The following is a 23,942-nucleotide window of genomic DNA, read 5'->3' as shown; positions in this document are numbered from 1 at the left end:
AAAACAGGAAATAAATTTCGCAAAGAAATACACTAAACAAGTCTGTATTTCCTTAAAATCCCTGGAGGTATTCAAGGCCAGGCTGGATGTGGCTCTGGGCAGCCTGGTCTAGTGGTTGGCAACCCTGCCCACAGCAGGGGGGCTGAAACTGGATGATCTTTAATGATCTTTTCAACCCAGGCCATTCTACGATTCTATAATAAACTATCTGAAACAAATGACAGCAGTGAAAATAAAAAATGCAAACATAAGTAAACTAAGATTAAATATTTCTTGGAGATTACTGCTTCTGACCTCCCCCTTTCAAAAATCTAACCAACTTGAAAGTTGTACTATTACTTAGAATAAAACTAAAAATAAGAGTATAAGTATTTTTTTGACAACCATTCTTAATTTTTATTCTCCTTCCCCCATGCTAAAATGGAACTATAAAAAAATACACATTTGTCTTTTTTCCCCCCTCCTACATTCAGCTTTAAGCAATAGATTCAAAGGGTTACTTACTGAAGACTGATCAGACGCACTAGCATTTTGTAGTTTGTGGTGGTTTGCAATTATTGTCGTTCTATTCCCCTTTTCAGTTGTTAGGAGTTCTATGGCCAAACCATCCCCTATAATATGCCAACTTTTTATAGCCAGCTTAAAAAGAACAAAAGATACTATTTCAGTAACAAGACTGATGTAAGATTTTTAAAAGGCAAACTAAAAATAAATCCATCCTTACCTCTATTGGATTGCTGTTGATGATGGCAAATAAAATGCTGCTAGCTTCTGCTGCACTCAATATGCCAAAATCTATAAATCGTTCCTCAGTTTTTGGAGGCAGTACAAAGTACTAGAAAGATTAATAAAGGTATTTTAACATAATTAAATACAAAATACACTCAAACTTTACATTTATTAACAAATAAATAAGTCAAGTGCAGCAGTACTAAGATAATCTCCAAATTCCATCCGTTTTCTGCATATAACTAAAGGGAGCAAAAAAGAATTTTCCAGCAGTAACAAACGCTGTTTAAGAAAAGAGCTGGTGAAGTGGGTGACATTACCTATATCTGTAAGTCTGTTGAAAATAAGAAAGCTATGCTCCCATAGAATCAGAATAAAGAGTGTCATATGAAGTAGACTGGAATAGCTAAAAAAGAGAAATACTTACATCTAAAAATCCTGTGTATGCTCGAACAGGTAGGTGAAATTTAGAAGCATTGGTGATAAGTAGAATATTGTTATCTATATGGACAGATGATGTGGAAGGCATAAAGTAAAGTGTAAAAATATATCTGGATTCATTGGGTGGAATTAAGACAGGTTTGCTGAAGTTCTGGACCTAGATCAGTGAAGAATGAAGAATGAAGATCAAAGTCAAAATTCAATGAAGCGCAGTGTACTTAAATGTTTTCTACTAGGTAAAAATATTCCACTGAACTGAGGCTTACTTTAAACATTAGTCTTGCTTCTTCTGGTAACACAACATCATGTATAAGGACTGCAAAATTGAATGTGTTTGTTAGATAGATTGGTCTTTCCACAGAATCAGAAGCACCCTCACGGATGTGAAAAAGTGTAGCAGCATGATCAAACCCTAAATACCTGTGAAAAGAAAACAGTATGAAAAAAAAGAAGACTTTCCTTATCTAATCATATATTATACATATATTAGATTTCCATATTTTTTATTTTAAATATATATACACACACTTGTGTGCGTACGCACTAGAATTCATTTAATCCATCAGCAGGAAATGTACACCCAGCACACTGCATGCTAACACTGTAATAACAATATTACAGGAACATCGATTACTCAGTAATTCAAATGAAGTAAGAAAATACATAACTCAGCATCCTACGAGGATTAAAACCAAATGTCCATGTATTAAGATAGCCTGCAAATCATGCACATTCCTTACTATCCAAATCAGGAGTTTGCAGCAGCAGAGTTTTGATGGGCAATGTTTAGTTTAATTGCCTTTAACATACTGTCAATTCAGTTGATAAGGCAACACGTTTCAATGACAATCCAATGTCAACTTAGCCAAATTTTGTAAATGAATGAAAAAAAGAAGTGCTGACATGATGTCTTCCAAAATTTTGCTTCAAACCAAAAATATTTTCCTCTACTTTTGGTTCATATGGGTGACAGAACCAGAAATTTTTTCCAGTGTCTCATCTGTAGTCTTCAACTGCTTTGAGAAGTGACTCATGCAGGTCACTTTGAACCCAAGCTTTGAAACCAGTCTGTGCATCACTGAGACTACCTCATAAGCGTAAAAACAGAAAAGCTTGTACCAGTGATTGTAGTTCTAGATGAGCTTGATTCAGAAAACACAGATACCACCTCTTTATACTTCTTCCCTTGCCAAAAAGGCTAGAATTACCTTCCTCAACAGTTTATTTTCAGCATTTTTTTTCCCTAAACATTGCTCAACAGCACACTTACCCATCCAATACTTCTGCTTGATAGGGAATTTCAAGTTTGGAGTAGCTTTTCTCTTTTGCTTTAACAGTTATTTTCCCAGAAGACTGCGATGCTTTTTTTGCTTTTGATGCTATAAAAGAATATAAGCAGCTTGTTCAAGCAGACAAACACAAAAACCCATCAGGTTAGATTAGTATGAGTAGTACAAACAGAGCTAGACCAGAGACTAAGTATTGTGGAAGAAGAAAATTGATCTTACTGAACCTTCAATATACCACGGACACAAAACAAGGCTTAGAAGATATCCGAGTTCCTCCCCTTATGCCAGTTAGTTGAAATGGTTAAGTTATATACTCTAGGAAAGCCTAGTTGTCAAATAAATGATTTAAACATGTCCAGAAGATAATTAAGATGCTGCATAAGCATCTGAATTCCTCACTACAGTATGTACTGTTCTACATTAACAGAACAGAAGTTTGTGAGTGTTAGGCTCCTTATTTAAAACTACCAGTCAAGCAGGACCTTTGGGCCAAGAACACTGAAATAGAATCACAATCCATGCAAGATCCAAAGCTAGACAAGTGCCAAGAACAAAACTCACAGGTCTGTTCCAAGGTCACAGAACAAGCAATGTTATCCTGGTAGCAACATGACCAGAAAAGTCAAGGGATTCAAATACTGGTTAGTAGAAACTGCCAGCCTCTAAATTCCCTGCATGTGGTAGGACAGCTGTAAGAGCAAATACTTATGGCAGACTGCTAAAATAAAAATAATTCACCAAGTCAGTCCCCAAACGTACTATGCACTTTGACTAACTTTTTTCCCCCCCACCAATCAATCCTATGAAAACCTACCACGTGTTAGTCTGTACATTCTTATACAACAATTCCTTCCAGCTTCAAAATCTGGACATATTACCTCAGGTTGACAGAGTACAGCTATTTCAGAATTCAAAATTTATGGGCTGACATATCTCACTCATCTTACAAACTGCAAGCTATTTGAAGTCTAAAATGCTAATCGGTAAACAAAACCCTTTCCTCTCTATCCATACAAATTCTAAAATTATGTCTACCTGAAATTAAACACGCTGCATCTATAAGACTCCATCTTTAAGTCTCTCATCTTGGATTGCTTACAGTACCAACCAGTATCATAAAGCACTAAGATTTGAATAGGTCAACAGCAGTCCGTTAGTTGATTAGAATCTAATACAAATGGAGGTAACATTTCTATCAAAGGTTGGCATAATATTTACAGTCATACTATGTAAGAAGGAAATGAACCAGCACTTCTTTCAGAAAGATATAAATAAAAGTCAGTATGAGGATACATAATGTATCTTCATAGGAAAGGTTACAGTGAAAGCCTTGCCACTCTCACCTGCCTTTCTCTATAATATAAATTCAAGGTAAAAGAAAACAAGCTAGCATTCACACTAAGATTCTCAAGTGCAAGACAGAGCCCTATTTCAGCGGGTATTGCAACACAAAACATTTTGGGGGAAAATAGTATCTTAGAGTCTTCTTTAAACTTCAGAAAGCTCAAAGGATATTCCAAGGGATATCCTCTAATTTACATCACTGTGATGAACATGCCTTGGTTTGCAAGGATTTCCCAAAAGCAAATACCTTTTTAGGCTAATAATACCTTTCAACCAATGACTCAAAATACCACTTATGTTTACAATAGAATCAGATGCTCAGTTTTTATATTTCCACACATAAGACTGTTTAAGAATCCCTTTTCTTCTCACTATTAGTTATCAGATGAAGTCACTGGTTAGTCGTGACTTTAGAAAAGACCCTTCTGAAATACATGAACTCAGCAGAAATAAGGCCCATCCAAATAATTCCATTTCCTCTTCAAAGTGCCAAGCATTAGTTCATTAAGAGACGACTTAGAAAACAATTCATGAAGTTTCAGCAAGTGTTATGAAGCATTGGACAAGTTTTAAGGAGAGAGGTGAAGTACTTACCATCAAAGCTAATACTTGCAACTTTGGTATATTTACTTTCAGAGGCTTTTAACGTAACTGGTTTGAAATGTACTGTTATAGCTTCATTCTGTGGTGTAGGTCTCACACTCTGTAAACAGAATCGAAATATAAAGCACTCGTACATTTATCATTGTTAACGCACTGTGCAGCCTTCAAACATCATTCAAAGCGATATGACTGCAATTCATTGGTGCTGAGTTTGTATAGGTCTATATTGCCTGTAACAGAACAGCATTACAAGTGGCTTTACAATATTTTTCAAGTCCTGAAAACTACTCAATATGCAGGAAAGTGGACAACAGGGAGTTTCCCTTGAAAACAGAGTGAAGAGACAATATAGACAAGAATATGCAAAAGAAACAGAAAGTGATTTTATTTTTGTAAATTAAGAATTATTTTTATTCTTAATGTCACAAGGTTACAATAGCCATAGCCTCTTTGTTTCTGGTTCACTCGTTGGCAAAGCTGTTAGCTGACTTGTGTAATTAATGGCAATACACACATCCACCTTGTCTCTGATCCCACGTTAAGCCTGCAAAACTGCCATATAGAATTAAAAAAAAAAAAAACAGTATAAAGAATAGGTCTGTAAATTTGAGATGATATTTATTTTACAATGACATTTTACAATATTACCTTTTTGATCTGACAGTTATTATTTCTAACTACACAGAAAAGGTGAATTGGATGTTACCAGAATAGCAATTCTGTCAGATATTAGCCACAGTTGATTTGAAGAGATATGCAATGTTATACAGCAGAATTATGGATGGCAACTATCAATTCCTGAAGTGTGTACAGAGACTGCTAGCAAACTATTTAGATTTCATGTACGGAAACAGGGCTTGGAGCACTTAAATGCTCTTATTCTTATTTTGCTTAAAATTGGGATGGCTGCCATGATTCCTCCTCCCCAGCTGTCTTCTGCTGTAAAAACAGCTCAGCTGCTCATATAGCAGCTGCTAAGCTGCCATAAATTACAAGACACTGCATTAAGAAAATTGAAATGAGTGCTGGTTTACCTTATGCTAGGCCACAGAGGTTTAGCACCTGCTTCATAAGCAGCTGAGACTTCCTTCATCAGAGAAGAGTAAAGCAGACTGCTAGTGCTACACACCAGTTAACAATTCTTCAAAGCTAAGCTATTCTTGATTGTAAGTGAAAGCTGTAAAATTTTGCATACATAATTAAGTTCTGTAAAGTTACATAACTAATGTACAACCCTCAAAGGAAACAAGTAGCACTGCTCATGTTCTAACTAATGAATAATCTCTGTTAGCTCTACCGGAAGATTCCCTATATTGGACTTACAGCACTGACCTTTGTCAAACACCTGCACACACATGGTGCAGATATTTGATACACCTCCTCGTGAGTTGACTTATAAATATCACAATCTCTTTCTAATGGAATCCATATTATAAAACGGAGATCTCGAGGTATCTTTGAAAAGCCCCTTAAAGCAGGCAAAACAAAAGCTATAGTCAAGTTCACAACTTTTGCATGGTAGAAAAGGTAACCATTTCTAGCAGCTCTTTCCATATAAAAAGCTGGTTTTGAGCTATTAAAAGTTCGAAATGATGCTGATTTCACTCAGCTCATCAACATTAAATATACAAAAGGACAACCCAGTGTGAGAAAAATTTTCAGGTTTCAGAGGTGTATTTCTTAAACCTAAGAGTAACAAATGGATTTGTTCAAAACATCTACAGATAAATTCAGTTAAAGAAGAAATTTAACACTGTTTTGTTGATTTTTCTTTTTTTTAAACTATATCAATCACTTTTCTCTTGCTGCTTGATTACATGCCATAAAAGCAAATATAATATTAAGATGACTAATGGAAACAAAATTCCTTAGGAATTCCTTTAACTTCATTTTCCTCAAATTTTAACCCATTTCAAATAAAGCCCAAGCAGAACTTGTTTCCTGAGATGTGCCTTATGAATCATCAAATATGGGCTCCTCAACAGCAGGTCATAAGAAAACACATGCAAAACAAGTTCCACTGAGAATCTAACATTACTGACTTTCTCAGAAAAATCCCCATCAGCAATTTCTGTGGGGAAGAGGAATTTCAAATAGTGCATTTTATTTACATACAAATCTCCGACAGAAGTGCCTCAAGTCAAGCTTCAAGATCTTGTAGTATATGGTTTAAGGACTCACAGACTGTATCTATTCTAATAAGATGAAGAAGGTGTGTGATAAACTACTACTGAAATTGAATCTTCGAGGCAACCTGCATTATTTTGAGATGCATGCACTCAAAAATTGAGATGGAGAACATAACTACTTCACAGGTTAGTAAGAGCAAAAGCCTGTGAAGTAATTGAACTGTGACCAAAGTAAGCACTTTCTCATACACTTATCATCAAACGGATAGGCCTAGATTCAGTACATAGGTATCCTCAAATTCCTTGTTCTTAATGCATAGAATACAACCGTATTACAAATATGACTTTGCTGTTAACGATGAAGTGGACTTAAACTGCCTTAAAGAAACAAAATTTTCTTTCTAGAGAGGGGACAAATTAAAGAGAACCATCTTAGTTCATTAGACTTTTGACAACATGGTTTAATTGTTGCAGCACAACAGTTCATCCAGTCACAAAGTAAACAATGCTCCCTAATGACGTAAAAAAACCCTTTAAAAATGTAAATAAGGAAGTTTTGTAAAGACTCTTAAAACTGAAAAAAGAAAGTCAAGTGACTCACTCTTATGTTCCTTAACCAAGTTGTTGGACCACAGGATGAGTAAGAACTTAAAAGCACAACTACAGCTCTGGCAGCACTGTTAGCAGTCTGTCATACACAGATGACCTGAAGATATTTAGTTCTTCCAGCAGCCAACTTAAATATATGCTAAATATAGCCCTGGCCTTTACTTCTGACATTAAGATTAAAGTTGTGGCAGAGCTCTGCCTGACTGCTTTTAAACTCTGGTTCTAAAGGATCAGAATTCCATTTCTTCAGCTTTCCTAGAAATAAACTATTCACTACTTTCTTTGCAGAATTTCTTTACTCTTGTTTACCACTTTAAAACTGGCATAGCAGCAGAAATTCACACAGTGCTTGAAATACTGGTAAGGTTATACAACTTACAAACCACTAATTGTGCTTTAATAAGAACAATTGACTCAGACATGCCATATGTGATATTGAAAAATATATCATAAGGGAAGTTTTCTGGAGAAGTACGAAACAGGGGCTGATATGAGATATGATACTGGCAGTTTGAACATAAACTTATTTGCCTTGTACTCGTGAAGTATGTCACACAGCTTACAAAAAAACCTGGCAAGTCTAGAACATGGGAATGACGTAGGAAAGCAAACAGTTGAGAAAAAAATCTGGCAAGTTTGCAAATCCTCTGATTTTAAGGATTATATACAGCCTTTCTAGAGAGACAGGAGAGAGAAAACTTTTCAATTAGAACATATTACCACACTCCATGGAAGGTGCTTTCTAGCATACAAGGCCACAAGGGACCTTAAAATCATCCACCCTCACTGAAATAATAAGCACAAATTAAATTCTCTTATACTATACTATTAACTTCTCCTGACTTGAGAGTTATCCATGAATAATAACTGAGCAGAAATTGCATGGACTATCATTACAGCGGAAAGCTATCCTCATTACTAAGTAGGTATTCTGTTTCTACCATAAATTTGTCTAGCCTCAGTATCCAGCGTCCTGCCCAATGTTTTTATTCAACCTCTACTATTAAAATATCATTCTCTACAGTTAAGTTTTAGAAACAAAGTAATGCTCTCCAAGAGCTCAGTAAGAAACCTTTGCCAGTCCTTCAGTCACTCTTCTGACTCCTTTGGTTTCTTTTCAACATTTCAACACTTTTTAAAATGCACTGGGACAACAAATAGCTACCAATACAAACAAATCTGCAAAACAAGGAGGACAGGAGGAAGAGAAGGAAAAAATGAGAAAAATAGTGGGGAAAAAAATCACATAGGAAATTACACAGGAAAGAAGTATGCATGAACCACAAGAATACAGCAAAAAAATAAACGCAGAAAATCCCAAAACTAGAACTCTGAAACTGCCTTTATACACAGCTGTAGCAATCTCATAGGAAAGGACTCTGGAGTGTTCCCAGGCCTTTTTCTTATTTCAAGATAAAAATGAGATGGACTCAAGAAAACAAGGGCCACGTTGCAGTCTGCTTCTAAATGCTACTCTTTGCTCGTCTTATAAGACTACATTGGAACATCACTTCATATGTTTTCAGGGACTCTGATGTAGACAAACAATCCCACAGAACCTTAATCTTTTGTATGCAAAACTGGAATGAAAAGTAGAAAAGCTTAGGGACCCTAAGATATTGTAGACAATCTATAGATACTGAAAAAGCTGTTGAAAGAAGGCTATGAAGCAAATTAATTTTACCATGCATATACATGATTTCTTTTCTTAATAGTAAGTCATATTTTTATTTTTTTCTAGCTTCTATTTCTGAACACTGCATGGTGAAGCTGGAAATGATCAATTTTCATGACATGAAGTAAATCCAGGTAGAAAGTTTCAAATTGAAAGAAAATAAAACTTACTGTAATTGGCACATCTTTTGTTCCTGAATTTAATAAATGCAGATTTAAAATTTTTGGCAGATCTGTTAAAGAACAAAAAACACACCTGACTATTAGGCTATCTTAATATGAAAACCTTATACAAAGTTATCTGTGCTAGCTAGTTTCTCATAAACCCACTGTTGTTTAGCACTGTTGCTTAAAGAGTTACATTAACTTGGTAGTACAGCCAAAGTAGCTAGCCTCAGGAACATGACATTTTAAAAGGCATTCTTTATAGTAGTAAATACTCCATGCTTCAGTTAACTACATTTATTTCTAACACATTACGAAATGAACCAGCTAAAAATAGTAAAATGCATGATTTTGGCCAGATGGACTAACAGAGACAATCTTATTTAGTAATCTTATTTGTTAGCTATGTTGTATGGAAAAGTACTTCAGAAGCTACTTTTTATTTGTGTTTTTTTTTTGTTGGTTGGTTTAAAAGATGATATATCAGTATTAAAGAATCAATTCATATACGTCCTTTTACAGTTTCAAAAGACACCTTCAGTTTTATTACTTTCTGTTAAGCCTAAATAATTCTTTGATCTCACTAAGCAATATAATTTATAATGCAAAACATATGGCACAAATGTGTAAATGGCATTTTTAAAAAAGAAGAAATTATAAACAACTTGGTTAAGTTTGCATACTTCTACTATTTCTTGTGTATGAAAGATATTAAAGCTTTGTAGCTGTAAAGCAATCTTTCCCTAAAAAAAAAAAAATAATGAAATAAACCAACAGCAATTTTCAGGTTAAGCCATGTGCAAATAAGTTTTACGACTCGTGTCAGTACTTGACTTATAATCAATGTGGAAACTACAGTTTGCTTGTACACATCTCAAGTTTACTAGAAGGCAAACACATTTGTGCACAGTAGCAATGCATTATTTTCCAATTTTTGAAACTCTGGCTCTAAAAGAAAAAGCAAAATAAAATCATAATCTCACAATCTAGCAGGAAAATTACAATGGTAACCATTCTTCCTTTTGCCCCTTACAGATACTTTGAGATCTGAAGCATAACTTTACCTTGTGTTCGTAGCGTACCAAAATCTAGCATTTCTGTTGAGGAATAGATTCCTGGTGCTTTAAGGGAAGAAAAAGAAACATTACCATTTTCTTACTGCACAAGTTCATAAAGCTAAATAATGTCAAAAATGCTTTTCTACAAACCTGTTGTAACTTCTACCTCAACAGGGAGAATGATAAATTCAGTGTTGTCTGAGGCATTTGTTTTTATTCTAATGAATGCTGTATGATTATCTGCTTCTCTCGAAGAAAAGCTGGCTCTCATCACTCCTTTTGTTTCGTAGGGAGGTATTTCCTAACAGAACATCAAAAGCACATCTGTGAGATTGTAGTTACTATAAAAAGAGCTGCTACAGCAAAAACAACAATAGAAGTATTGAGTATAATTGTACAATAAGAGAAAAAGCAGCAATGGAAGCAAGACAGAGCCTGCATGTTTTTAAAGTTATCATTACATTTCATTTGGGTAGTTTTTTCCCAACAAATACGACACTGATTAAAAACAGGTATACAGAAGAAGACTTTCATTACCCTCTTAAGTTTTATTTCTTAAAACTGTGGGAAAAGGATGAGGGATTAACGGCAAAAATGTTATTGAGTTCAGTAACATCAAATGCTATTTTTATATATTCTAATTGCTTTTTCTCCAAAGCACATACAGTTTCATATACATACACAAATGTCAAAACCATCTAGCTAAACACAAATTAAAATAGTGCAGAATTGCTAGTAGTCAGAATAACTACATTTGGAGAGTCCCTGAATTAAAAATTATACTGAGAAGTCTAACTTTCAAGTTCTGCTCTCACTTATTCACAAACCTAACATAAACAAACTCCTACATCACCTCCAAGGATGCAATTTCCCTCTTCCATATGAGTAATTAGAAATCATCCAAAGTTTGTCTGGATCTCTGATGTACCATTAAATAGCGATCACAAAAATTCTCCTGCATATGCGGACTGCTTCATCCAACCATCAAAACATCCGACATCATATCTGACATTTGACAGCATACATATAAGTATCATTTGATACTTGTATCAACCTTGTTTCAAATCATTTCTTCTACTTTCTCTTCTGCTATATCTTCATGCCTCCACCTACTGGTTTCACTTCTTCTACTTGTCTTACTGATTTGAAATGCCAATGTCCTTCTGTGCAATTTTTGCATGCTTGTCATCAATGCTTTAACTGGCAACCTGTCTTAGGGAAGCTGAATAGCTATTTGCTGAAGAACTAAAACCAGAACTGAGGTAGACATTTAAAAATCTTATGCTTTTGTTGGTGGCTGTAACCACACCAAACAGGTATGTTGTTTATATACCCACTAATGATTATAGAATTCAACAGTCCCCTTAAATTTTCTTTTGTTCATGAGGAAGAGGTTATCATGTTTGCAGGACAAGGGGAAATGGTTTTAAGTTGAGGGAGGGAAGATTTAGGTTGGATGTCAGGGGGAAGTTCTTTAAGAGAGAGAGGTGAGGTGCCGGAACAGGCTGCCCAGAGAGGTTGTGGATGCCCCGTCCCTGGAGGTGTTCAAGGCCAGATTGGATGAGGCCTTGGGCAGCCTGGTCTAGTATTGAATGAGGACATTGGTGGCCCTGCATGTGGCAGGGGGTTGGAGCTTCATGATCCTTGAGGTCCCTTTCAACCCTGGCCATTCTGTGATTCTGTGATCATTAAAAGCAATGCCATCTGAGTAAAACTATGTCAAAATATTAAGACCTTCATTTTTATTTTTTAATCTGATTTTATTTCTTATTTCCAACTCCCAGTATGTTTGCTCTTTCTGCTGATTTTTAAAATTCTTGTGATTTGTATTTCTATTCCTTTGGAATACGTGTATCTAAAATGAAGTTACAGCCATTCTCACAGACTTTCTCCAGAAAAGCCAGGAATTAATTTTTGTGATTTTTCTTCTTGGCTTGGAAATATGCTGGCTTTATTCATTGCAACAGATACAACAGTCAGTGACTGTAATGATATTTGGAGTAAGAGAAATTTTGAATCTGACTTAGAAGTCTCTTCCAGACAAAAACAGACATAAAAAAAAAGCAGTAGTATCCATCACAGAGGAAAATAGTTTTCATATCTAGTTGGACATTACTAACAGTATAATATACAGCATAAAACCAAAAGTTCATTTTCTGAATACTTCTAAAACTTATTTCCTGTGAAGATACCAGTACGTGTCACAAAGAACACAACAAAACAGATTTAATAGGCCAGACCAAGTGTCTGTCTAATCTATTATTCTGTCACTGGCAGAAGATACATAGTATAGGGCACGCATACTTTCCAGAACCATTTCTAGCCACTCTTGAATCATGATTTAGAGATTTACTGCAGCTGGACACATTGCTGTTTCATAGTCCTCAATTTGTTCTTCCTCCTTAAGTTCATTCAGCTGTTTTTTCCAACTCACATAAACATTCACAGTGATTTGCAGGAAGGACTTGCTCAGTTAAAAAAAAAAAAGGTTTAGTTTTATAATCTTCTTGTAGGCTGAATCCAGCTTGCAAGGCATAAGAAGGACTACATTGTCCTGTGTGATCAAGTGGGTGTGATTCATCTTCTCCTTTCAAAAAAGAACAGTTAAATGGAGATTGCTTCTTGAAATTAAGCTCTAATTTAGAGCTTAATTCTAATTTTCTAATTTCTATTATCATACAGCTAATAGATCCTGTTACCGTTTCAGTTTTATGGAGTTCTTTTACAGATTACATGACAAAAATTTAGGTAAAAAAAAAAAAAACCAACAATCCTAAAATCATAACGAAGTAAAAATTCCCCAAATATCTACAGTAAATGCTGCAGACATCACTACTTACCCACAGCTTCTTTGTACCTCCTTGCTGACCTGTTGGAAGCTCTAAATGGAGATCACCTCCACTGGAATACATTTCTACTACCTGGAGTGGATAACAGGAAAATGTGAACACACCATTAAAGGGAGACTGTTTCAGTTATCAGATAATATAATGTTCAATGCAAAGGATTAGCAACTATTTGACCACTGCAGTTTCTTAATAAATTCACTTCTAATTATGATAAAACCACTGGGTAGTGCTACACTCAATGTGCTTTCTGTGAAATTTCACAGCTTATGAATCATTTACCAAATAGTAGCAGAAATTCACTATCAGGCTACTGATTTAATAATTTGGTTATGTTCAGATATCACTTCATTCATCAATCCTGTCTTGATACAAGAACACTGTACCACTTTAAGGTTCACAGTAAAGACACCACTAGTTGGGAGAAAACATAATAATAGTACTACATTTAATACACAGCCTAGAGAGACATTAAGCTTATTGTATTCACATTTCATTGGTCGACATTTCTGGCTGTGTTTATTGGATCAAGGGAGAGTTCTTCTTTCTTTACTGTTGATCAATAAAATAAAGCTCATCACTAATTAAAATCAGATTACCTCCTGAAATATTGGGTTGACAACAACATCAACAAAAAAACATTATCAATGCAAAATGAGCAGAAGGGAGCTAAAAGGCATGCCTGGATTAAAAATGCAAAATCTATGTTACTTCATAGGCTTCATTACTCTTCTTGACTACAAGCGAAGTGTAGTTCTCCATCTTGCAGTAAATATGAGATTTTAAAAATGGAAAACCCATAGTAAAACCTCAATTCAGCAAACTAAAAAGATTTGTGAACATAATCTATAATTTCTAGAACAACTGAACAGTATTTAAACAGAAACACAGCTTTGTAACGTATAAAACTTGGTGTCCCATAGATTTACAGTTCAAATAGATTTACGAAATAACAAAATAAATAGAATTTCAGATGATATCATAAATGAATGAGAATGTAATGCTTTTAGGCTCACCTGCAAAGGTTCACTGTGAGGGTTATGTATATTTATTATAGGAGAAAAACTGCTATTTACAGGAACTCGTGCCCCAATAAAGGGGCGCAAACGATAGGGGTTCGATACTCCAATGCCAAACACCTAAGGCAGAAGAAGAAAAAAAAAAAACAAGCCTAAGCAGCTGGATATCCTTGTAGTAGCATTTAATATGAACGGTTGGAATGGACGATCTTGTAAGTCTTTTCCAACCTTGGCGATTCTATGATTCTATATGTATGCAATTTTTAATAGTCTACCAAGTACCCTTTTTAATTAATTGTTTAATATACTTCTCACTGAGCATTTAAAATCAGCATCATGCTAAAGCACTGAAAAAAAAAATTGGTTTCATTGACAGAAAACAAGTATTTCTAATAGCCGCTACTTAATTACACTGACATATTTAGATCACAGGACATCAAAGTAACATCTTTATTCTGACACCCTGAAATACTCAATACCAGCTAAAGGCTAAAAAGGTATTAAATCTTATCATTAAAGGATTATGGAACAAAGTATCTATGTTGGAAAGACTTTTGTTGTTTTCAAAATGCTGCTAGGTAAGAGCTAGATTCCCTTAACATGAGGATTTCCTGATATCCACCCATCAGTATCTATACGGGAGTAACAGGAAAGAAGGGGACAGACTCTTTAGCAGGGACTGTTGTGACAGAACAAGGAGAAATGGTTTTAAGCTCAAGAGGGTAGATTTAGGTTAGATACAAGGAAAAAAATCTTTTACAGGGAGGGTGGTGAGGCACTGAAACAGGTTGCCTAGGGATGTGGTTGATGCCCTGTCCTAGGAGACTTACAAGGAAAGGCAGGATCAGGCCCTGGGCAACCTGACGTAGCTGTGATGTCCCTGTTCACTGCAGGAGAGTTGGACTAGATGGTCTTCAGAGGTCGCTTCCAACTCTAAGGACTCTATGATTATCTCACTTTTCAGCGTCTTTCATTTGTACAGTTTATCTTGTTGAATCTCATGTAAATGGATTTTTTTTTTTTGCCAGCATAATGAATAAAATTGTCTTATCATTGTATCAGATGAACAAAGAACAAAAGAAAGAGTTGGATCATTGCAGCAAGCCACTATCACACACATAAAACCCCATATAGTTTTCAGTGATCTGGCTTATATTAGTGGCCTATAGATATTTATATTGATATAACTGCATTACAACAAGCAACTAGGATAGAAGCTTCTTTAACTTGTCCGGAAAAACACTGCTGTGTGGTTATATATGCAGTAATAGATACAGCCATAAGGCTAATTCACATTTTACAACTTCTTCTGATTGTTCTCCACTTATCTTACCTGATAAGTAAATACCCCGTGGTTAGAAGTGTTAATAAATAAAGTGTTCTCTACATTTCCCACTACTCTTGCGAGGAAAACTACATCAAAGGATGTATTGCCTCCTGGAAGAATTTTCTGGAGAAAAAAAAAAGACAAGCAGAGTAAAAAGTTTGAGGTCATTGCACTTTTCAGAAAAACACTTTCTGAGCTACAGAAGATGTTTATTTGTTCTTTATTGAACACTGAAGTTAGAAAGTCTACAGACTTGAAGAAAAGTATACATATGTGTAATGAGAATCAAAACATTATTTTGCAGCTAATGTCTATTGCAAAATTATATTCAACTATAATTTTAGGCTAAACTGTAAATTCAGAATTCACTATTACATAGAAATACCTTGGACTGAGCTTACTGAACACAGGAGAAAGGCAATTACTACAGAACTTTGAAAAGTGAGAAAGGCTGCTTTATAGTCAGCTTTTCTGTAGTAAGGACTTTTAATTGTTTGTTGGACCCTGCTAAACCACAGGCCCTATGCACAAAACTGAAACTAGAGAACTGTATCTGATGGTAACATGGTTAAGAGAGTTACGCTTACTGACACTATGTTTTTCAGCTTGCAAGTTCTTATGATATGACTGCAACAGTTACATCTAGATTAGTGACTGCTTCAGTTTAATACCTCTTCACTGTATCTACAGTCTTCACAAGACTCCAATAACAGCTCATAGCTGTGCACATGCTCTGAAGTACAGAACACCTAACGGTCACATCAGTAGCGAAGGCATCTGCTGCTAGTGACAGTATATACTTACACCCTAGCTGGAACTCCTAAGAAATATTTAATTTCTTCTTTTCTAATAGGGTTTGCATATGATTCCATAATCAGTTCAAATTTGTTTGGTAACTGATTTGAGATCAAGAACTGAGGTATCCTAATATTTTTAGACATATAATTACTGAAATAAATAGTTCACTTAGGGGAGCAGGCTTGGGCAGGAATCAAGTTCACATACAGAAAACAAAGAAAAAGCTCATTTTGAGAAAGCAAAATAACTTACCCTATTTTGAAAAAACGACGCATGAAAATGCGATGTTGTAGCAGATATTGATACTAGTGTAATTGTTTCTTCTGAGCTAGGGTTATGTAGGTAAACTTTCTCCATTTTTGGCATTCCAACTGGCCTGTGGAAAAGGGAAGAAAGCATTTTAAACTGTTAAGATTTCTAGCAAACAGGACAATGAGTTTTGTCCCCTTAAGCGAAATAGGTACATATTGCATCTGGAATACTGACAATGAAACTTTGCTCATGTGTTTAAGTAATGTATATAATTCTACCTTAAATAAAGGCTAACTTAACATTTTTTTCTTTAATATTTGACTGATTACTTATTACTTTTTATGAAGACTTACTTAACATTGCATTATCCTATAACTGGGTACCTATCAAAAAAGATATGCTATTTTTCGGGTTTCTACTTCACAATCAGAAGAGGTAAAATGGTGTACTCTTATGCTACAACATCTGAGTAATCCTCTTCCTTCAAACATTCCTTCAATGACATCAGTATATATGGACGTGAGCACTTTATCTGCTTGGAAACTGAAGGACATAAATGAGCTTCTATAAGCCAGCAATTTATCAGTGAATTCATTGCTTAGAGAAAAAAATCTCCATACCTTGAATAAACACTTTGCAATCCTACTGACAAACAAAAAAGACATAAAATAATCCAACTCCTCCAACACTGAAAAAAGCTTTCAGCCTTTCCTGAAGATCAGCTGTTCTCCTGTTCTCACAGCAACTTCTCATGTTCTACAGTTGAAGACAAGTTCCCAGCAGCAACCCTGCTGCCTGTCATAGAAAGTTTCTTGACAATTCTCTTCCCTGACCACATTCAGTAGCTCTCCAAGAAGGTGAAATCGTCTTCTTCCTATCACGCTTCACTCTAATGAATCTTTATAAGAGGAATTTAACAGCTAAAGCCAAGAATCAAGCAGAATAATTCCAGCCAACCACAACAGCAGGAAGTAACAGAATACAAGCAGACTTTAAGCATCATATCGCTTATGAACAAGCTACCTGACTAGCATACTGCTTGTGGTCTCTGGAGAGAGCCAACTATGTACTGAAAACTAGGATCAGAGTTGATTTAAGTACTACTTTGTTACAATCTTTAACGTGTGAAAAAGCACAAAGCCAAGAAATTATCTTGAATGATTTGGTAAGACTGAAGTTCTAGCTTGTTCCCAACAGGAAGGTAGTTTGGAAGTAAAAACACTGTCCCAGGAAACGTTCCAAACAACCGCAACATTTTAAGGCAACAACAATTTTCCTGTACTGAAAAGAGGCAAATTTAAGTCAGTATATTTGAGAGGCCAAAGCCTATTTAAAAAAAAAAAAAACCAAAGCAAAAAACAACAGTAGGGAAGTAGTCATGACAGACATCACAGTCCTTTGAACTTCAGATCACATTGAACGTGATAAGAGAAGTCACTAAAAAGGAATTCTATTGCTAGGACTACCTTTCTATTTTACAACTTTGTAGACTATTTTGATTTTGTAACAGCATCTCTAATATTTTGCTTTGCTCAGATACTGCTTTCCTTGTACACACTAACCCTGATGTTAACCAAATCTAGGGAAGTAAGACAAACTTTACCTTTTTTTTTTTTCCCTTTCTCATGAGACATAGTAAAATTCAGGTAAAACAATGTGCACCAGACACCTTTAACAAACCTACATCCCAGACAACAATCAACTAAGAGATACTCTCCAGGCTGTGATTTATCTAGTCACAGTAATCTGCACAAGTACAGTGTTTACAGGTGCCAAATTGTACAGAATTTCCTGGAGCAGTCACAACTAATACTTCTCACTGCAATAAGATGACATAGATACACACTTTCAGACAAGCAGGAACTGTCAAAACGTGATATTTTGCTCCTGATCTTTTGTCCCTGTAAAATGCTGGGTCTCCCCACACTGATAAAAAGCAGATACTAAAATGTGGATGAGAAGATGGTAATTACCAAGGGTGAGGTGCCTGTTCAAATAGGTAAATAAGCCTGTGTTAATGCATCATTTTTAATGCTACAACTCAACTCTTTCCAGCATCTTGAGTACCTTGTAAGCACATCTTTGTAATGGAATTCATTTCAACTCTAGAGATAAAGAGGCATACTCTTAACTAAAAGAAAGCAGTTTCTGCAAGGAGTTGGGGAAACAAATTCTCGAGCTATTGGCTCAGACTTGCAAAAATATTAAACTCCTCACTATAAAGAAAACAGACTGAAACTGTCCATTTAAAAGAATAATTTTCTTACTGCATTTAGTTGAGATACTTTCATTTAGGAAAAAAAAAAAGCTGGCTTGATTTAGAAAAATGATGCCAGTCTATAAGTAAAAGCCCAAGAATGTAAAGCTCAGCAGATGAATTATTCCCCCATCTCCTGTTCTTTTCAGCAAGATTGGAGAGAGTACAGAATTCAACCAACAGCCTTCCACTTATATTAGGAAATACTGGGAGTTACCTCTGGAGAATGCCTTCTGTAACCCATTCTTACAAAAAATACTAGCTCCTTACAAGAACTCGGGTTAGACATGAGGAAAAACTTCTTTTCCAAGAATGTTCAGGTGCTGGAATGGGCCGCCTAGGGAAGAGATGGAGTCACTGACCCTGGAGGTGTTCAAGAAACACTTAGATGTTGTACTGAGGGACATGGTTTAGTGGGAAATAGGTGGACAGTTGGACTGGATGATCTTGGAGATCTTTCCCAACCTTGGTGAGTCTATGATTCCATGAAGGAAGTTCCTGATATTCAAGAGTAGAGAATCAGCAACTAGAGCACTCTCCTGTTTCACATGGAACTATAAGCATCACTGATCGAGCGATCCAAGCAAGATACTTCACTTAACTGAAATAACCAAAACCAGAAGTTTGAGAATGCAAGCTTGCCTCATTAATTGGGAAAAGCAAAACAAACAAAAACCAGAAAGGATCCATATATAAGGCTATAGTTCAATTGCTTATCAGCTCCCAGATTCCAATGTTTTGGGGTTTTTTTTGTTGTTGTTGTTTTTGTTTGCTATTCATTACTTTTGTCTGTTCTCAAACAAATAAAGAGCATTTTCATATTAAACTTGACAAGAACTTTGTGTCAACGTAACTTGAAAAAGTTGAAAACTGCAAATGTCACATTTTATGCTAGGAATCAGATCCTGCAAGACACATCATACCTTTTCCAAGCAGTTAGCAAAACCTGGTATACAAAACAGTACTAGCATAGACTTAACCAATAGTGTCACCAGCTGTAATGTGAATGAAGTTAAAAGTGTAATAAAAAGATTTGCTTTGGAGGCACTTCTATATGCAAACAAAAACAGAGGTACGTTTGGACTGTCAACTTACTGTCTACTGTTTCTTACATTTAAACTCCAGTGGAAGTGAACACTTCATTTTGCAACATGAAAAAAAACCCACAATCTCAACCTCATGCATATGAAGTTTATAAAACATGCAGTATATACACTTGGCTGCACACATTGTAGGTACCTTATAGGTCCCAGAACCCTTCATAAATATATTTTTGAAATATAAGAAAACAACCTTACATAAAATGACTTGGATAAACTCCTTAGTTGCTAAAATTGTTTGCTATTTACTGTTCAAAAACAGAACATCCTTTAAACACAAGAGCTTAGGAATACAAATGTTACTAAAACCCCCTATTTTTTGTATTTCTAAAGGAAATACAAAACAAGATAGTTGATAAACAGAAAGCTAGAAGATAGTTTTTTAGAATACTGTCCTACCACCAAAAAACTGTTTAGAGAGTGGGACTCAGCTCAAACCGAGTGATGCGCAAACGCCCATTCACCACAGAAGCATAATAAAAGCATGTTTTTGTACATTACCAATAACCAATCTGAAAAAGAGGTAAGAAAACAACTTCAGTTTTAAAATAATTTGACATTTTAAAATGTTGACGATAAGCAGTTCTAACTTGTAGCGTCAGTATCGTAAAATTCTCAATATCAAACTACTCCATCGTCAAGATACTTCTGCCAAAAAGTTCGTTGTGAAGAACTGACTAACTTTACTTTTCATATTTTCAGAGTTGAATTAACATAGATGAAAGCAATGTGTTAAGATCAATGAAGATTCAAGTTCTCTCGTAAAGCAGAAACAAGGAGAGAATGAAAACTACACTACATCGTAGTCTTCATCTAGATGGACCACCTGTAACAGCTCAAATAAGAAGATATATCTCAAACATGGGAAGCTTTACAGATAGTGACCGTCCTGCCAAAACAAATTCTGGGCAATCACCTTCCAAAGTTACAGAAGACTACCCAATGGTTACTGGTTTAACATAAAAAATAAAAAAAAGAGAGAGAGAAGGTTCTCATATTAAAAAATGAGTGATATTCCATTTAGTCTAAGCAGTTTCTTGGATCACTGACCTGAAAGAACCTGTCCTGGTCCCACCCTATTCCCAGAGGCTTAAAGTATACCAAGAACATTTGGGATCCTTTGAAGCAAAGATTTGCATATCCTAACATAGAGCACACATTTCTTGCGATAAGTCTGAGATTATCTGGACTGTCTTCAAAGTGGTAGAATACTGTATTATTTTATATTAAAGCAGCATTTCAAAACCAACTCTCGTTTAATAGAAGTTTGCAACCACTGTAATCTCATCTCCAGGTAGAGCACAAGGAAGTGTGTCTGCAGGAACTTATTTAGCAACTGAATCCCGGTTTTGATTTTAGTAAAATAGATTTCCACTAATATCACAGACGTTTAAGTTGGCGAGATTTTGAAAGACGTGATTAAACCTAAACACCAGTAGCAAACCAAAAACATTACAAGAAGCATGGGTTACCTTATGACTGAAATTAAATGTTGCAACTTCCTATAGCCAAGAAATGATACATGTTGATAGTTTTGCATCAACATGACCTTTGAATAAGCTTGCTCTACTAAATGATACCTATTCACAAAGCACTATGTACAACTCTTACTCAGAAACTAAATATGTATTTTAGGACTTTTCTATTATCAACACAAAAAGAAAAGACAAAGTGAGCATGAAAAAAACCTGCCTAATTTAAAAGGCAAAAAGCCAAAAGATTAAGTATGAATTGTTTTACTTTCAGGGTGCATGGCATATGCAGTTTAAGGGTAGATTTTAAACTGAACACCGGGGCTCCAAATCAAAACCTTTTCTAAAGCTGTTTTTCACATCTTACTCTAGGTCTTAATAAACTAGAAGATTATTTCTGCCTGAGGTTGTTATCTAAACAACTAAATTAAGGATAACAGACTTTTAGATTAAAATAAACACCAAAAGCACAACACAATGATCCAAATTCTGACACACACACACACACACGTTCCCTGTGGTAACAGATAAAAGTCAGCAATCCCTGAGTTCTATATTGTTGTACAAAACCCCTTACGCTTCTTGTAAGTAATTGATTTGCACTATTTTAATGGTATACTGGATCTATACTACTTCGGTGCTTTCAGCTTACAAAAAAATAAAAAATATAACGAAGAACATCTTGAAGTATTCACGTCAGTGTGTGAACTACTTTAGTTCATTTATTTTAAAAAAATGAAGTAGATTGGAAATCCACACAAAAAAGTAGCACATACAGCCTCTTTGGGTAAGTATGTAATATATATAGATGACCTGCAAAATTAGCAGACTTCAAACTACATCAATAGAACATTTCATTTATAGCCAATGAGAATCAAAATCTATGAAAAAATATATCTTTGTTGTTCAATTCTGTAATTACTATTAATGGAATATTTACTTAGTTTTAACAGAAAGTCACTTGAAATTAAATCAATACATTTTTACAGGAACTCTAGTTGACAATACAGAAAGGACACTGAGGTGCTGGAGCAGGTCCAAAGAAGGGCAACAAGGCTGGTGAAGGGCTTGGAGAATATGTCCTACAAGAAGAGACTGAAGGAACTGGAAGCACTGAAATAAGCTCCCCAGGGAGTGGTTGAGTCACCATCCCTGGATGTGTTTATGGATGTGGTGCTCAGGGACATGATTTAGCAAGGGTTGTTAGAGTTAGGGTAGTATGGTTAGGTCGTGGTTGGACTTGATGATCTTTAAGGTCTTTTCCAATCTGAGCAGGTCTACAATTCTACAATTTTATGAAGAGCAAACCGATGTACAAATTTCTAAGTTTGTACCACACTCCACTTTATAACTCGTTAACTACAACACAATAATGTTTGTTACAGCAGAGATGCAGTGGAGCCAGACTTACCATTCCATATTTTACTACTCAGCTTAGAAACTTGTTATCCTCTTACCTATGACCAGTTACTGACAGAAACAAACAAATATTTTGATATTTTGAAAGAATAATGAAGAGCTTATTGTGATTTATTATGTCTTTGCTACAATGAGAAAATAATGAGTTCCTATATTAGAGCATATTTCTGCAGACTGACACAAATAAGCTCTGTAAAACAAGTAATCTCCATCTAACTTCACTACGTAGACATTAACTTTCTGTCTTTGGATAAAGGCTATTTCTAGAAAGCCACTCTTGGTAACCAAAACAAAGTTACAACTCCTTTTGCTTCAGAAACAGCTATACACTGTATCAACACACAGGTGTCACCTCACACATCTCTGTAATTACTACATCCATATTTAGCCTTTCCTACAAACAAGGAATAGGAAATTTTGTTAATAATCCATGGTTCCTCTGTAAATAAAAGAGCCTTTCATCCAGCAGCAGCGCTGGCTAAAGATGGGGGAAGTTTCTCACAAGCATTACTGCACTAAGGCATACTTAGGCTGTTTTTTCTCCTCTGTTGAACTGCTAACAAGAATGTTCGAAATGTCATCACTTCAGTTTACATTGTCCTGAAGTATGAGTCAGGCACTGAAGCTGCTCTCTGTATACCAAGCTGTCCTTCACTTTTCAAAGCTCTTTGAAACCAATCAGAAGACTTAACTTACTGTTCATGGAAATCCAGCATTGGTGGCTCGAACCGCAGAGGTCGGCAATTTTCCCGATACAGGGATACACTGCAAGACAAATTGAAATTCTTTAAAAGATGCATCTTTTTGCCTCCTTTCATCCTGAATTACCCTATTCATTAAAACAAATAACAGCATATCTAATTCAGCAGAAGAAACATAGCTTGACAAACTTGTCCACAATTTATAGCAGTTTTACATGATTATTTGGTACCTCCAAGAAAGACTGTGCAAAAGTACAGATACTAGAAACAGACATAATTGAAACTCATCGTCAGTATTTAGAGGAAAAGTATGTGTTGCAGTAAGCTAAATAAGTTTATATCATCTTTCATAGCAATATCCAAACATTCTCCTCAGAATACCCAGCAAACACACGACAGTACACACCATGAGTTTCACATGCTACAACTGCAGTGGCACATAAGCCATCCAGATCCAATTTGTTGGTACTGATGCCACATGGGAGAAACCAACCTATGCTTTTGCTGTTAAAAGTCTTAGTACACAAAATACAGTAACTTTGGTCTAGAAACATTCTTTGGCCTCACCTGGACTAACCTCCTGTTGGTAACTGAGAGAGGACTAGTAGATGAAGGCTAAAATTTAAATACCCCTCAGACCATCCAGTGGTAAAGACCACAAAGTATCAGAAACCATTCTCTGGTAATGTTTATTCTTTCTTTCTTTTTTT

The 23,942-nt window shown here is 35.5% G+C and overlaps 1 protein-coding gene across 1 annotated transcript in view; it reads right to left on the bottom strand.

The window, feature by feature from the left end:
• The window catches only part of TMEM131 (transmembrane protein 131), a 73,715-nt gene that overhangs the window by 33,959 nt on the left and 15,814 nt on the right, over positions 1 to 23,942 (bottom strand). Inside the window, exons 3-16 of the mRNA XM_031557597.1 lie at positions 23,228 to 23,296; positions 16,284 to 16,407; positions 15,240 to 15,356; positions 13,904 to 14,026; positions 12,882 to 12,962; positions 10,192 to 10,342; positions 10,048 to 10,104; positions 8,990 to 9,051; positions 4,398 to 4,506; positions 2,441 to 2,549; positions 1,437 to 1,590; positions 1,157 to 1,327; positions 725 to 835; positions 505 to 639 (exon numbers count right to left, since the gene is read on the bottom strand). Of these exons, the coding sequence (XP_031413457.1) occupies positions 505 to 639; positions 725 to 835; positions 1,157 to 1,327; positions 1,437 to 1,590; positions 2,441 to 2,549; positions 4,398 to 4,506; positions 8,990 to 9,051; positions 10,048 to 10,104; positions 10,192 to 10,342; positions 12,882 to 12,962; positions 13,904 to 14,026; positions 15,240 to 15,356; positions 16,284 to 16,407; positions 23,228 to 23,296 (1,573 nt within the window). The remainder of the gene's footprint in view (positions 1 to 504; positions 640 to 724; positions 836 to 1,156; positions 1,328 to 1,436; positions 1,591 to 2,440; positions 2,550 to 4,397; positions 4,507 to 8,989; positions 9,052 to 10,047; positions 10,105 to 10,191; positions 10,343 to 12,881; positions 12,963 to 13,903; positions 14,027 to 15,239; positions 15,357 to 16,283; positions 16,408 to 23,227; positions 23,297 to 23,942) is intronic.

The sequence above is a fragment of the Meleagris gallopavo genome, chromosome 1 (genome assembly GCF_000146605.3).
Source record: "Meleagris gallopavo isolate NT-WF06-2002-E0010 breed Aviagen turkey brand Nicholas breeding stock chromosome 1, Turkey_5.1, whole genome shotgun sequence".
NCBI lineage: Eukaryota > Metazoa > Chordata > Aves > Galliformes > Phasianidae > Meleagris > Meleagris gallopavo.
Note: the sequence above shows the minus strand (reverse complement) of the source record. Positions and strands in the feature narration are given on the sequence as shown.